This window comes from Perognathus longimembris, chromosome 6 (assembly GCF_023159225.1).
Source record: "Perognathus longimembris pacificus isolate PPM17 chromosome 6, ASM2315922v1, whole genome shotgun sequence".
Classification (NCBI taxonomy): Eukaryota; Metazoa; Chordata; class Mammalia; order Rodentia; family Heteromyidae; genus Perognathus; species Perognathus longimembris.
In genome coordinates, this window is record NC_063166.1 from 86,450,653 (window position 1) to 86,463,014 (window position 12,362).

At 51.1% G+C, this 12,362-nt stretch overlaps 1 protein-coding gene across 1 annotated transcript; it reads left to right on the forward strand.

The window, feature by feature from the left end:
• The first annotated feature begins 10,234 nt into the window (after positions 1-10,234).
• On the forward strand, positions 10,235-11,671 carry Abhd16b (abhydrolase domain containing 16B). Its single transcript, XM_048349442.1, has one exon. It carries the CDS (start codon positions 10,235-10,237, stop codon positions 11,669-11,671), a length of 1,437 nt encoding a protein of 478 aa, XP_048205399.1.
• The last annotated feature ends 691 nt before the right edge of the window (positions 11,672-12,362 follow it).

A 12,362-nucleotide genomic window follows, 5' to 3' on the forward strand; every position in this document is an offset into this window, starting at 1 on the left:
ACCCCACCCTTGCTCTAATTCTTCCTTTTTCAATCAGGATAGGTTCTATAGTCATTCTCTTTTTTTGCTGGTCATGGGGCTTGAACTCAGGGCCTGGGTGCTCTCCCTGATTTCTTTTTCTCAAGGCTAGTACTCTACAACTTTGAGCTATGGCTCCACTTCTGGTTTTCTGGTGGTTAATTGGAGATAAGAGTCACAGACTCTCCTGCCCAGGCTGGCTTCAAACTGTCTCAGCCTCCTGAGTGGCTAGGATTATAGGCATGAGCAACCAGAGCTTGGCTGACTCTTATGTTTAATCACCAAAACCCTGAAAGTGGAGGTGTGGTTCAACTGGTAGTGCAAAAAAAGGCTGAAGCAAGTGCCCAGTCCCTGAGGTCAAGCCCCAGTACCTACATACATACATACACACACTGCTTGTGTGTTAAGAAAATGAGACTAAACTGGGTACCAGTGACTCATGCCTGTAATCCTAGCTACTCAGGAGGCTGAGATCTGAGGAACATGCTTCAAAGCCAGCCCAGGCAGGAACGTCCATGAGACTCTTTTTTTTTTTTTTTTTTTTTTTGCCAAGTCCTGGACCTTGGACTCAGGGCCTGAGCACTGACCCTGGCTTCTTTTTGCTCAAGGCTAGCACTCTGCCACTTGAACCACAGCGCCATTTCTGGCCATTTTCTATATATGTGGTGCTGGGGAATCAAACCCAGGGCTTCATGTATAGGAGACAAGCGCTCTTGCCACTAGGCCATATTCCCAGCCCCGTCCATGAGACTCTTATCTTCAATTAACCACCAGAAAAGGGGAGGTGGCACTGTGGTTCAAATGATAGAGTGCTAGCCTTGAGCTGAAGAGCTCAGGGACAGTGCCCAAGCCCAGAGTTCAATCTCCATGACTAACAAAAAAAAAAAAAGCAAGAGAAAAAGAAAATGAGACTAACTTTTTTGTTTTGCTGGTCATGAGGCTTAAATTCAGGCCTGGGCACTGTCCTTGAGCTCTTTTGCTCAAGGCTAATGCTCTACCACTTTGAGCCATAGTGCCACTTCCAGTTTCTGGTGGTTAATTGGAGATAAGAGTTTCACAGACTTTCTTGCCTGGGCTGACTTCAAACCATGATCCTCAGATCTCAGGCTCCAGAGTAGCTAGGATGACAGACATGAGCTGCCAGCACCTGGCTATAGTCACTCTCTTGAGTTATGTTTAGGGAATGAAAAGAAAGTCTGAGAAGCCAGGGACAGGCCTTGAGTCCAAGCCCCTGGACTGGCAAGAAAGAAAGAAAGAAAGAAAGAAAGAAAGGAAAGAAAGAAAGAAAGAAAGAAAGAAAGAAAGAAAGAAAGAAAGAAAAAGAAAAGAAAATCTGTATGTTCAATGTACAGGCAATTTTATCCCAAAATATTTTGGATCAAAGGTTTGCATGCTAGGCAAGCAGCACTCTACCACTAAGCCACATTCTCAGCTCCATACTTATAAATTCTTTTTGTTGGTGTTGGTGGTCATGGGGCTTGAACTCAGGACCTGAGCACTGTCCTTGAAATCTTCTGCTCAAGGCTAGTGCTGCATTGCTTAGAGCCACAGCACCACTTCTGGTTTTCTGGTGGTAAACTGGAGATAAAAGTCTCATGCATTTTCCTGCCTGGGCTAGTTCTGAACCCTGGTCCTCAGATCTCAGCCTCCTGAATAGCTACGATTACAGGTGTGAGCCACCAGCATCCAGTGAATTAACTATTCTTAAATGAGAATGAAGGGGGAAATGACAGGGTAGAGAAGAGGTGTAGGTCATTGCCAGATGCAGGGAATGACCACGGGAGGGATAAACATCTTCATTCTGTTCTGTTGTGTCCATGGAAGACTAGTAAGGCAGAAGAGGAGGCCTTGGAATCTGAGGCCTAAGGGACCTAAGAGGCTCTAGCTGCTCTCCTGGCCTCTGCCCTCACTCAGGTCGAAAGGCACTGCCTGAGGCTTTTTAGTGGGCCAAGGCACTGGCCAGGAGCATTGGCTGGTGGGGCTAGGTAGGGCACACACATTTTCTGCAGTTTTCCCCTTTACTGCCCCTGCTTCTTCCACCCTAGGGGCTATTTTTTGCTGAGAGACTAATTTCTGGCTCCACTCCTGCCCCTAGGAATGTGGGTGAAAGAAATTTTGCCTGGGATTTAGCCAAGGGTAGCAATCCCCACACCCAGCATACCTGAGCTGTGTAGCTCCAGATGGGTTCTTAGCCTGGTGGGCAAGTGCACTTGCCCTAGGAGGGTGGACCTGAGGCTTGGGTGGGCTGCTGTCCACTTCCTGTGGCCTCATCCCAGCACTTCAAAGGCCATTTGCAAGTCCTGTGGTCATTTTGGGCTCCCACGCAGCGCCACAGAGGCTGGAAGGGCACATATATCCCTGGCAGCTGGCCCAGCTCAGGGTAGCTTCAAAGTAATGGGGGTGCGCATCCCTATCCCCAGGGCTGGGGTCGGGGAGAGAAGAGCCGGTCCTCTGTTCTATTCTCCCCATTCCACTGCCTTCCTGGGTGGGCTAAGGGCAAAGGCCTAGACATATTCCTGCCCCCCAAATCCTGTCCTGGAGTGAGAGCCACCTGGGGTATGGGCCTGTGTGTCTAGGTGGTGATGTAGGTATGGGTGGCCTTGCTCTGGAGTCCTTGTCCCAGTTACAGAAACCACAGGAACCAAAATGGGGCACCATCGAGGCTCCCTTCTTCCTCCTTTGCCCCTTCCCTTCCCTCTCCATTCTCCTGTGGGGAAACCAGAGAGTCGAGGGTAGGTCTCAGAGGACAGGGGAGGGAACTAGAAGAAGGGTCTGTCTGTCTGGGCCTGCCCTGGGAGCCCAGCCCCCACCAGCCAGGCTGTTGTGGGCATGACCTCAGCCAGCAACTGGACCTGGTGAGTGGAGGGGAGGGGCGAGTCCCCAAGTGGCATCCTAGAGCCTGTAGCCACTGAGAACACAGTGCTAAGGAGGAGGGGGGAGGAGGCCTTCAGGGTCCCTTGGGGTCAGCTCTAGGACAGTTGCCATTTTTAATCTGTGCAAGTGACTTAGAAGGAGCCGCAAGGGAGGGCCTTAACCCAGATCTACTCAGAGCAAGATTAGGAGGCAGCCCCCTCCCCCAGCTGTGTTCCCTGGTAGGGCAGTGGGGCCTTGTTTCTGTCCTCTTCCTGTCGTGAAGGCCACACGGTGACCTGCCCGGCTGATCAGCACCTTGCAGTGAACACCCTGCTGTGGCCACCCTGCTGTGGGCTGGCTCCCCCTGGGGGTGAGAGGAGGTTTCCTGGGACCTTGTGGGGCAGCAGGAGGAGTTGGTCTCAGGCCCTGGAGGAGCTTGACCTTCATGGGGAGGCAGGAATCACAGCTCAGGAGGGGAGGATCCGGGAGAGGTCCTAGAGCCTCTGCCCTCTGAGTCCTTGCTTTGACTATGTAAAGGAGGGCATGCACACAGAGCCTACTCCTAACAAGCCCACCCCGGTGGGAACTCTGCCCTCCCACTTGGTAGGAAGAGGGTGTCATATATGTGTTGCTACACCCATTCCTTTTGTGACACCACCCCTCAGAATTTTTGCACAGTTCCACAACTTCAAGGAAGCAGGGAAGGATGACCTTTGCCTTGTGGTGTAAGGGTCACCATGCATGTTTCCTGTCTGGGATCCTCTGGGATGGGACCTCTTCTGGCCCCCATTGCTCTCTTTTGGGGGTCCTGTGCTAGCCAAACAACTCTTGGCCAAGAGTTCAGATAGTCTTATCCTCATCCTTTCTATTCACCATCCACCCCAGCCTGGCTTAATCTATCTCTTCTCTTACAGTCAGGGCTAATTATCTAAAATCCAGAGCACCCTTTTTAGCTGGTCACCAAGAAAGTTCTGCATTCCCACACAGGTGGAGGGTCCCCAAGGATCCGTGGGCTTCTGGTGCTGGCCTGGTTAAGGTCAAGAACAGTTAGTGTTTGGGGCTGGGAAGGTGGCTTAATGGTAGAGCACTTGCCTAGCATTCATGAAGCCCTGGGTTCAATTCCTTAGTACCACATAAACAGAAAAAGCTGGAAGTGGCAGTGTGGCTTGTAGTAGAGTGCTATTCTTGAGCAAGAGAAGCTTAGAGACAATGTCCAGGCCCTGAGTTCAAGCCTCAGGACTGGTTTAAAAAAAAAAAAAGGGTCTGGGAATATGACCTAGTGGCAAGAGTGCTTGCCTTGTATACATGAAGCCCTGGATTGGATTCCACAGGATCACATATATAGAAAACAGCCAAAAGTGGCGCTGTGGCTCAAGTGGCAGAGTGCTAGTCTTGAGCAAAAAGAAGCCAGGGACAGTGCTCAGGCCCTGAGTCCAAGGCCCAGGACTGGCCAAAAAGAAAAAAGAACAGTCAGTGTTTATCAAACTTTTACAAATTTATATACATAGACACAGGTAAATGCTAAAAGCTTGAGCTGCTCAGTATTGCTGCAGAACCTATTTTTTAAAAATCCCTTTCAAGACATACAAGACTCGGGGGCTGGGAATATGGCTTAGTGGCAAGAGTGCTCGCCTCGTATACATGAAGCCCTGGATTCCATTCCCCAGCACCACATATATAGAAAACAGCCAGAGGTGGTGCTGTGGCTCAAGTGGCAGAGTGCTAGCCTTGAGAAAACAACAACAACAACAACAAAAAAAAACGAAGCCAGGGACAGTGCTCAGGCCCTGAGTCCAAGCCCCAGGACTGGCAAAAAAAAAAAAAAAAAAAAAAGACATGCCAGACTCAATAGACCAGATCTCCAGATCTCATGACATTAAAAATACATCTTAAGCTGGGTTCTGGTGGCTCACACCTATAATCCTAGCTACAGGAGGCTGGGATCTGGGGATCAAAGTCAACCTGGGCAGGAAAGTCTGTGAGACTTATCTCCAATTAACTACCAAAAATACCAAAAAGCTAGAAATGGCCACATGGCTCCAAGTGGTTGAGTACTAGCCTTGAACACAAAAGCTCAGGAACAGCCGCCACGCTATGAGTTCAATCCCCTGCCTGCTACACCAGAAAAGCAAGATGCAGAGTATCTTAGCTCAATTTCTTTCTTTCTTTTTTTTTTTTTTTTTGCCAGTTCTGGGGCTTGAACTCAGGGCCTAAGCACACTCCCTGGCTTCTTTTTGCTCAAGGTTAGCACTCTACCACTTGAGCCACAGCACCACTTCTGGTTTTGGAGTGGTTAATTGGAAATGAGAGTCTCACAGAGACTTTTCTGTATACGTGGTGCTGAGGAATCAAACCCACGGCTTCACGTATGCAAGGCAAGCACTCTACCACTAAATCACATTCCCAGCCCCTGTTATTTCCATTTCTGAGAAAGAAAATTATACAATAACACCCTCAATGAGACAGCATGTGTGCACATTTGCAGGCAAATAAAGGCAGTAAAGGGACAGAGCAGGCGAATAACCTGGGAGGCCCAGGAGGGGCATGGGAACAACATCCCTCTCTACTGACTGAGTGAGAATGTTACCTTGTGGGTTTTTTTTTTTTTTTTTGGCAATACTGGTCTTTGAACTCAGGGTCTTGTGCTTGCTAGGATAGAGCCATACTTCCAGCCCCAAACTGGAGCTTGAACTCCAGGTGGTAGCTATAAACCTCAATTCATATGTCTACATTTATATCTATATCTATATCCCTGAATCCTCAGAATTCAGCCTCCTGAGTAGTTAGGATTGTAGGTGTGAATCACTAGTGTATGGTTGTCCTTTAGCGTTTTTGCTCAGGGATAGCACTTGAGCCATAGCACTACTTCTGGATTTTTGGTGGCTAATTAGAAAGTCTCACAGACTTCCTCACCCAGGCTGGCTGGCTTCAAACCATAGTCCTAAGATCTCAGCCTCCTGAGTACTATGATTACAAGGGTGAGTCATGAGCACATGGCTTCTACTTATTTCTGAGAAAAAGTATTGAGAACTTCTTCATCCTGGCTGACCTCAATCTTACATCTTTCTGCTTTCAGCCTCCTGAATAGCTGGGATTATGGACATGAACCATGGTGCTTGGCTAGAACGTTACATTTTGTTGCCAGTCCTGGGGTGTGGACTCAGCCTGAGCACCGTCCCTGGCTTCTTTTTGCTCAAGGCTAGCACTCTACCACTTGAGCCACAGCGCCACTTCTGGCCTTTACTGTATATGTGGTGCTGAGGAATCAAACCCAGGGCTTCATGTATATGAGGCGAGCACTTCACCACTAAGCCATATTCCCAGCCCAAACGTTACATTTTGAAAACAATAATAAGTACTAATCTTATTTCAAAACCTGGGTGTTGCAATGATAGAACGTTAAGGTTTCTGCTTTAAGAGACTCACAAGCATGAGACATGAGTGACTCACACCTGTAATCGTAGCTACTTTAGAGGCTGAGATTGGTAGGTTTTGGGTGTGAGGCTAGCCCATGCAGAAAAGTTTTTGAGACTCCTCAACTGAAAGGAAGGCACTGAGGTCTATGTCCTCTTATCCTACCTGACAGGAAGTCTAAAATAGGTAGATTGCCACCAAGATGTGCATCCAGGCAGGAAACATGACCCTCTCTCCAAAACAATAATGCAAAAAAGAGCTGGAGATATGGCTTAGTGGTAGAGCTCCTGCCTGGTGTCAAATCCCAGCATCACGCACAAAAGAGCAACTCAAGCCACCAGTAAGACTGGCTGTGAGCAATGACCCTTTAGAGCATTTCTGGCCTCCAGGGACCCTAGAGAGTAGGGTGCTCCGGGCAATTCCACAGGGACTGTCCCAAAGTATAGATGAAGCCCTGCCCAGGGAGAGGGTGATGAGCCTCAGGAAACTCAGAGCCCACCCTGAGGTGGGGAGCAGCATGGCAGTGGCCATCCTCTGACCAACAGGACTCTGGAGGAATGCTGGCCCATTCCCACAGGAGGCACAGAGGGCACCAGCTGCAGTCCCTCCCCGGCCCTTCACCTTCTTCTCCACTGGTACTTAGAGGGTGAATCCTGTGGCTGAAGACCAGAAGGAACAGATTGTGGCTTCACCACTGCTGGGATGTCTTAAGGGACAATTGGTGGACAGGCTGCTCACCAGGTTCTTCACCCTGGGTAGGAAAGGAAAGTACAGGCTCTGTAGAGGGCTAGGAGGAAGACTGCTCCCTCACCAACCCTGATCCTCCAGGGTGCTGGGTCATTCATTCTGTGTGACTCCAGATGTTCAGCAGCTGTCGTGAACATTTCCGCCCCTTCTCCTGACCCTGCATCCGCCCAGGAAGCTTTCCCTCCTGTCCTTGGGCTTCAAACCACCCCCACCTTCCCTACACCCCATTTCCTGAGCAGAGGCATTGGTGCAGACTCAGCTCCCCCTCTTGTGGACGGCGTCACCTTTCCTGAGGCCAGTGTACAGCTCCCTGGGTCTGTAAGTACAGAGGAGCAGGAGTCAAAGTCTCTGAACAAGTACCACCTCCAGGCTCAGCAGCAGTCCTGTTCTGACTGCACCCTTGCTGACATGCTGACAGGGGTGCTGTGGTCGGCTGACGCTGAGCTGAGCATCCTCTGCCAGGAGCTCTGATCCTAGCTCCAGCCCCGCCAGCCTCTGGGACCGGTTTTCTCTCTCTCCTTTCTTTCCCTCTCCAAGGTTGGTTCTGCAGGCTCAGCAGCATAAATCAAGGGCCTCTAGGGAGGCGAGCAGAACTGGCCAGGGAGGAAACATGGCCTTCGTGGGGGGAGGGCGGAAGGCCAAGACTAACAGGCCCCAGTGGGGGTGGGGTATATGCCTCCAGAGGACATGGGGGGAATTCTTTCATGAACTGATAAGCAAGGACAGCACGCCCCCCCCCCCCAGCCCAGTTGCACAGAGCTGAGCAGAGGGGGTGGGACATAAGAAGTGCTTGTTGCTGCAGCTGGTCCAGTCCAGGGGCTTTTCTGGAAGGGACAGCTCTTTTCCTGTCACATGATTTCCCGTCTCCACAGAGTTGGTAGTTCTGAGCATTTGGGCTCCTGTGGATTGGCAGGGTCAAGGGCCAGGCCAGACACAGTCTCACTGGGGCTTGTGGCTCTAGCCCTCATCCTTGGCCCCCTCCCAGGATCTGGTCTCTAGCTTCTCACCACTCTGTCCTCACTTTGTGAAGAGTTCGAGCAAGCTTAGGGCAGGTGGACCTGGCTGAAGAAAAGCCTTTCTTTTCTTTTCTTTTTTAATTGGTTTCAGGGTTTGAATTCAGGGCCTGGGTGCTATCCCTGAGCTCTTTTGCCCAAGGCTAGCACTGTACCACTTTGAGCCACAGCTCCAGTTCTGGTTTTCTGGTGGTTAACTGGATAGGAGTCTCATGGCCTTTCCTGTCCACGCTGGCTTTGAACTGTGATTCTCAGATCTCAGTCTCCTGAGTAGTTAGGATAATAGGCAGGAGCCACTAGCACCTGGTATCAGTGAGACTATTATCTACAATTAACCACCAAATAGCCAGAAGTGGAGTGGAGCTGTGGCTCAAGTGGCAGAGCACTAGCCTTACACACACACACACACACACACACACACACGAAGTTCAGAATAATTATATCAGCTGCCAATTGGACAAAATCATCTAACATAAAGCCCCTTTTGTAATAAAATATTGAATATATCATGTAACTTAGAGACTATTGTACTGAAAGTGAAAAAAATGGCTGTATAGGTATGCTGCTTCTATATCATCTTTAAGTCAGATTATATAAGTATGTTCCATGCAATATTTAGGATGCACATATAGCAAAAAAAATGCTTAAGCTAGGTATATTAGTACATGCTTGTAACTGAGAAAGCTAAGGCAAGTGGATCATAATAAGTTCAAAGCCAGCATGGGCTATATAGCAAGAGCTTGTCTTGAACATACACATTTTTAAAACCTTTATCTGAAATTCAATCTTGTGTATTCTGCATTTTATCTGAAACTCCCTGTGAGTAAACTGTTGGCGTCCCTGAAATCACTCAAGTCATTTAGCCCTTAAGACAATTCTCCAACCCTTATCACAGTAGCAACCCAGTCCTCCAATCTGGAGAGCAAAGAGGGGGGGTATGAGAGCCTAGAAAACTCCCTTCACGAGCTGGGAATACGGCCTAGTGGTAAAGTGCTCGCCTCATATACATGAAGCCCTGGGTTCAATTCCTCAGCAAATATATAGAAAAAGCCGGGGGTGGCCCTGTGGCTCAAGTGGTAGAGAGCTAGCCTTGAGGAAGAAGCCAGGGACAGTGCTCAGGCCCCAAGTTCAAGCACCAGGACTGGCAAAAAGAAAAAGAAAACGCCCTCCACTAAAGTCTGGGGTCTTCTCAGGAAGGCAGGCAGGGCCCTTAGGCTTAAAGGATGGGCTGAGTGACCCTGGTTTTGGCATTTTTCAGGCTTGGGCAGCTGGTAAATGAGTCCCCTGATCAGTGCCCTTCCCTGCCCTCTGGACCTCAGGTTGTCTGATCCTTGCCAGTGCAGGAGAAAAAAGAGAAACCTGACAGATCACTCTACCAGAGAGGAAGGTGTAGGGGTTGTGTGAGAGGATGAGGAAGGGCTCAGCTAGAGGCTGGAAAAGAGGAACCCCAGCCAGGCAGGACTCACCTGCAGGTCACTGCTGCTGGTAATGGTGAAAAGAGGATCCAGAAATGGCATGGAAGGGGGGGTTTCCAGTTTGCTTTCACCTCCTCTGAGAGGCAAGTATGGAGTAGTAGGAGCCAAAGTCCCTGAACAAGTACCACCTCGCTGCTCAGCAGCAGTCCTGTTCTGACTGCACCCTTGCTGACAGATGCAAACCAATGGATACCAGCAAATCTGGCACAAACATAGGAATTCTTGCCTTCTTCTGAACCAGATCCCCTTATCAAAAAAAGGTCAGGGCTCTTTATTATGGCTACCAACTGTCCAAGTACAGTATAGGAAGGGAGGAGTAGGAAGCCACTCAAAGTGAAGCAGGGCCTGGGGAGGGTGTGGCTGCCCCCAGGGTCCTAAAGCATCTATTAGTCCCAGAGGGAGGGACAGAAACTGAGGTCCACCAAAACCCTTTATGAGCCCACCACCCTAATGTCACCTCTTGCCCCAGCAACAATGACTCACAAAGCCCTTATGAGCTAGGGATAGATGCAGTCTTCCCTCTGTACTGGAAGGCCCAGGTCACAAAGGGCATGAGGGACTGGCTAGAGGAGTCATACAAGGAGACCACCCTGTACTTCATTCACTCCAGCAGCTGCCCGCTGGGCCGGGCCGGGATTTGGGACTCCTACAGCCACCCCAGTCCCTCCACTGGGCCTCAAGGCTACTGTGGACAAATGCGAAGTCTTGGCGCCCATGTGTGTCATCTGCTTTGTGAAGGCGCTGGTGCATGTGTTCAAGATCTACCTGACAGCAAACTATAGCTACAACTTCCGCAGCTGGCCAGTGGACTTTCGCTGGGATGATGTGCGTGAAGCTAGCGCTGGTGGCAGTAGCCATCGTGCACTGACATGCGCGGCAGCTGCTGCCGGAGTGTGGCTGTTGCATGACGCAGCGCTGGGCGGGGACACACCTGGGCGACTACCACGTGGGGCTCGCAGTCAGGTGCAGTGCCTCCTGCAGCAGATCCGTGAACTGCCCAGCCAGCTCGCCAGCTATGCACTGGCTCACTCTCTAGGCCGCTGGCTGGTGTATCCTGGATCCATGTTCCTGATGACGCGCGCGCTGCTGCCGCTGCTACAGCAGGGCCAAGAGCGCCTGGTAGAGCGCTACCGAGGCCGGCGAGCCAAGCTGGTGGCCTGTGATGGCAATGAGATTGACACCATGTTTATGGACCGCAGGCAGCACCCCGGCAGCCACGGCCGTGGCCTGCGCCTGGTCATCTGCTGTGAAGGCAATGCTGGCTTCTATGAGATGGGCTGTCTCTCTGCACCACTTGAGGCTGGATACTCAGTCCTGGGCTGGAACCACCCGGGCTTCGGGGGCAGCACAGGTGCGCCTTTCCCTCAGCATGACGCCAATGCTATGGATGTGGTGGTCAAGTACGCACTGCACCGCCTCCACTTCCCCCCGGCCCGTGTGGTCGTCTACGGGTGGTCTATCGGAGGCTTCACAGCCACATGGGCCACCATGACTTACCCAGAGCTAGGTGCACTGGTGCTGGATGCCACTTTTGATGACCTTGTACCACTTGCTTTGAAGGTCATGCCCCACAGTTGGAAGGGGCTAGTGGTGCGCACAGTGCGGGAGCACTTTAACCTCAATGTCGCCGAGCAGCTGTGCTGCTACCCAGGGCCCGTGCTGCTGCTCCGGCGTACACAAGATGACGTGGTCAGCACCTCAGACCACCTGCCCACCCTACCATCTGGTGATGTGGAAGGTGATGTGGAGGGCAACCGGGGCAATGAGCTGCTGCTACAGCTGCTGCAGCACCGATACCCATCAGTGATGGCCCGAGAGGGCCGCACCATTGTGACCCGCTGGCTACGTGCCAGCAGCCTGGCACAGGAGGCCGCCTTCTATGCCCGCTACAGGGTAGACGACGAGTGGTGCCTGGCAATGCTGCGCTCTTACCGTGAACGTTGCCAGAAGGAGCTGGAGGGTGTGGAGGCTTGGGGACCGCATGGACCCACTTTCCCATGGCTTGTGGGCCGGGGCCTGAGTCGCCGGCGGCGACGACAGCTGGCACTGTTCCTGGCCCGCAAACACCTCAAGAATGTGGAGGCAACTCACTGCAGCCCACTAGAACCGGAGGACTTCCAGCTGCCCTGGGGGCTGTCCCCATGTAGTTAAGATGTTCCAGCACTAGCACTCCTTCCAGGCTTTGAGTCTGTTTCCCCTCTACACCCAACCACAAAAGCTGGCCCTGTAGAATACTGACTCGGTGTCTAGGGAAGGCAAGCAGTATATCTGGACTGTGTTGGGACTTTCTATATGTTCTACCCTCCCCCTCCTCTTCTCTCCCTCCCACAAACACTTCTGGATGCCTGTGCACAGTCCCAAAGGGAATGCAAAGATATACCTGACCTAATTTATGGTAATGCTGTGTGATGATATCTAATCAAAACAAAATGCTCCCATAAAAACTGTGGGGCCATGCGGGGGCACCCTTCACTGGGCTGGGCTCCAGTATGGCTCCTGGAACGGGTCTATCTGCGGAGTGTTAAGTGTGTACAATTGTCTCTAGCTACGAAGAAGACAATGGTACTGTAGGGCTATATAGTACATGACTCAGCAACTGGATATTCCCAGATGTTGTGCAGGGCTCTTTTCCCACCTACACATTCTGTGGGGACCAAAGGGACTGAAGATTCAAAAGTAACAGTGCACAGGGTGGCATGGGTCCTAAAGATACCTACATGAACCAGTTGTTACTGGTGTCTCCTCTTGGGCCAGGCCTGGATCTTGTTCAAGGCTCAGGGCTACAACACAGAATGAGGCACTTTCTGCTCACTACCACTTGTGAGGCAGCTACCCCATAAAG

Bases quoted from the DNA above. Each gene is read 5' to 3' on its own strand.
- Abhd16b (XM_048349442.1), top strand. From the start codon at position 10,235: ATGTGTGTCATCTGCTTTGTGAAGGCGCTGGTGCATGTGTTCAAGATC.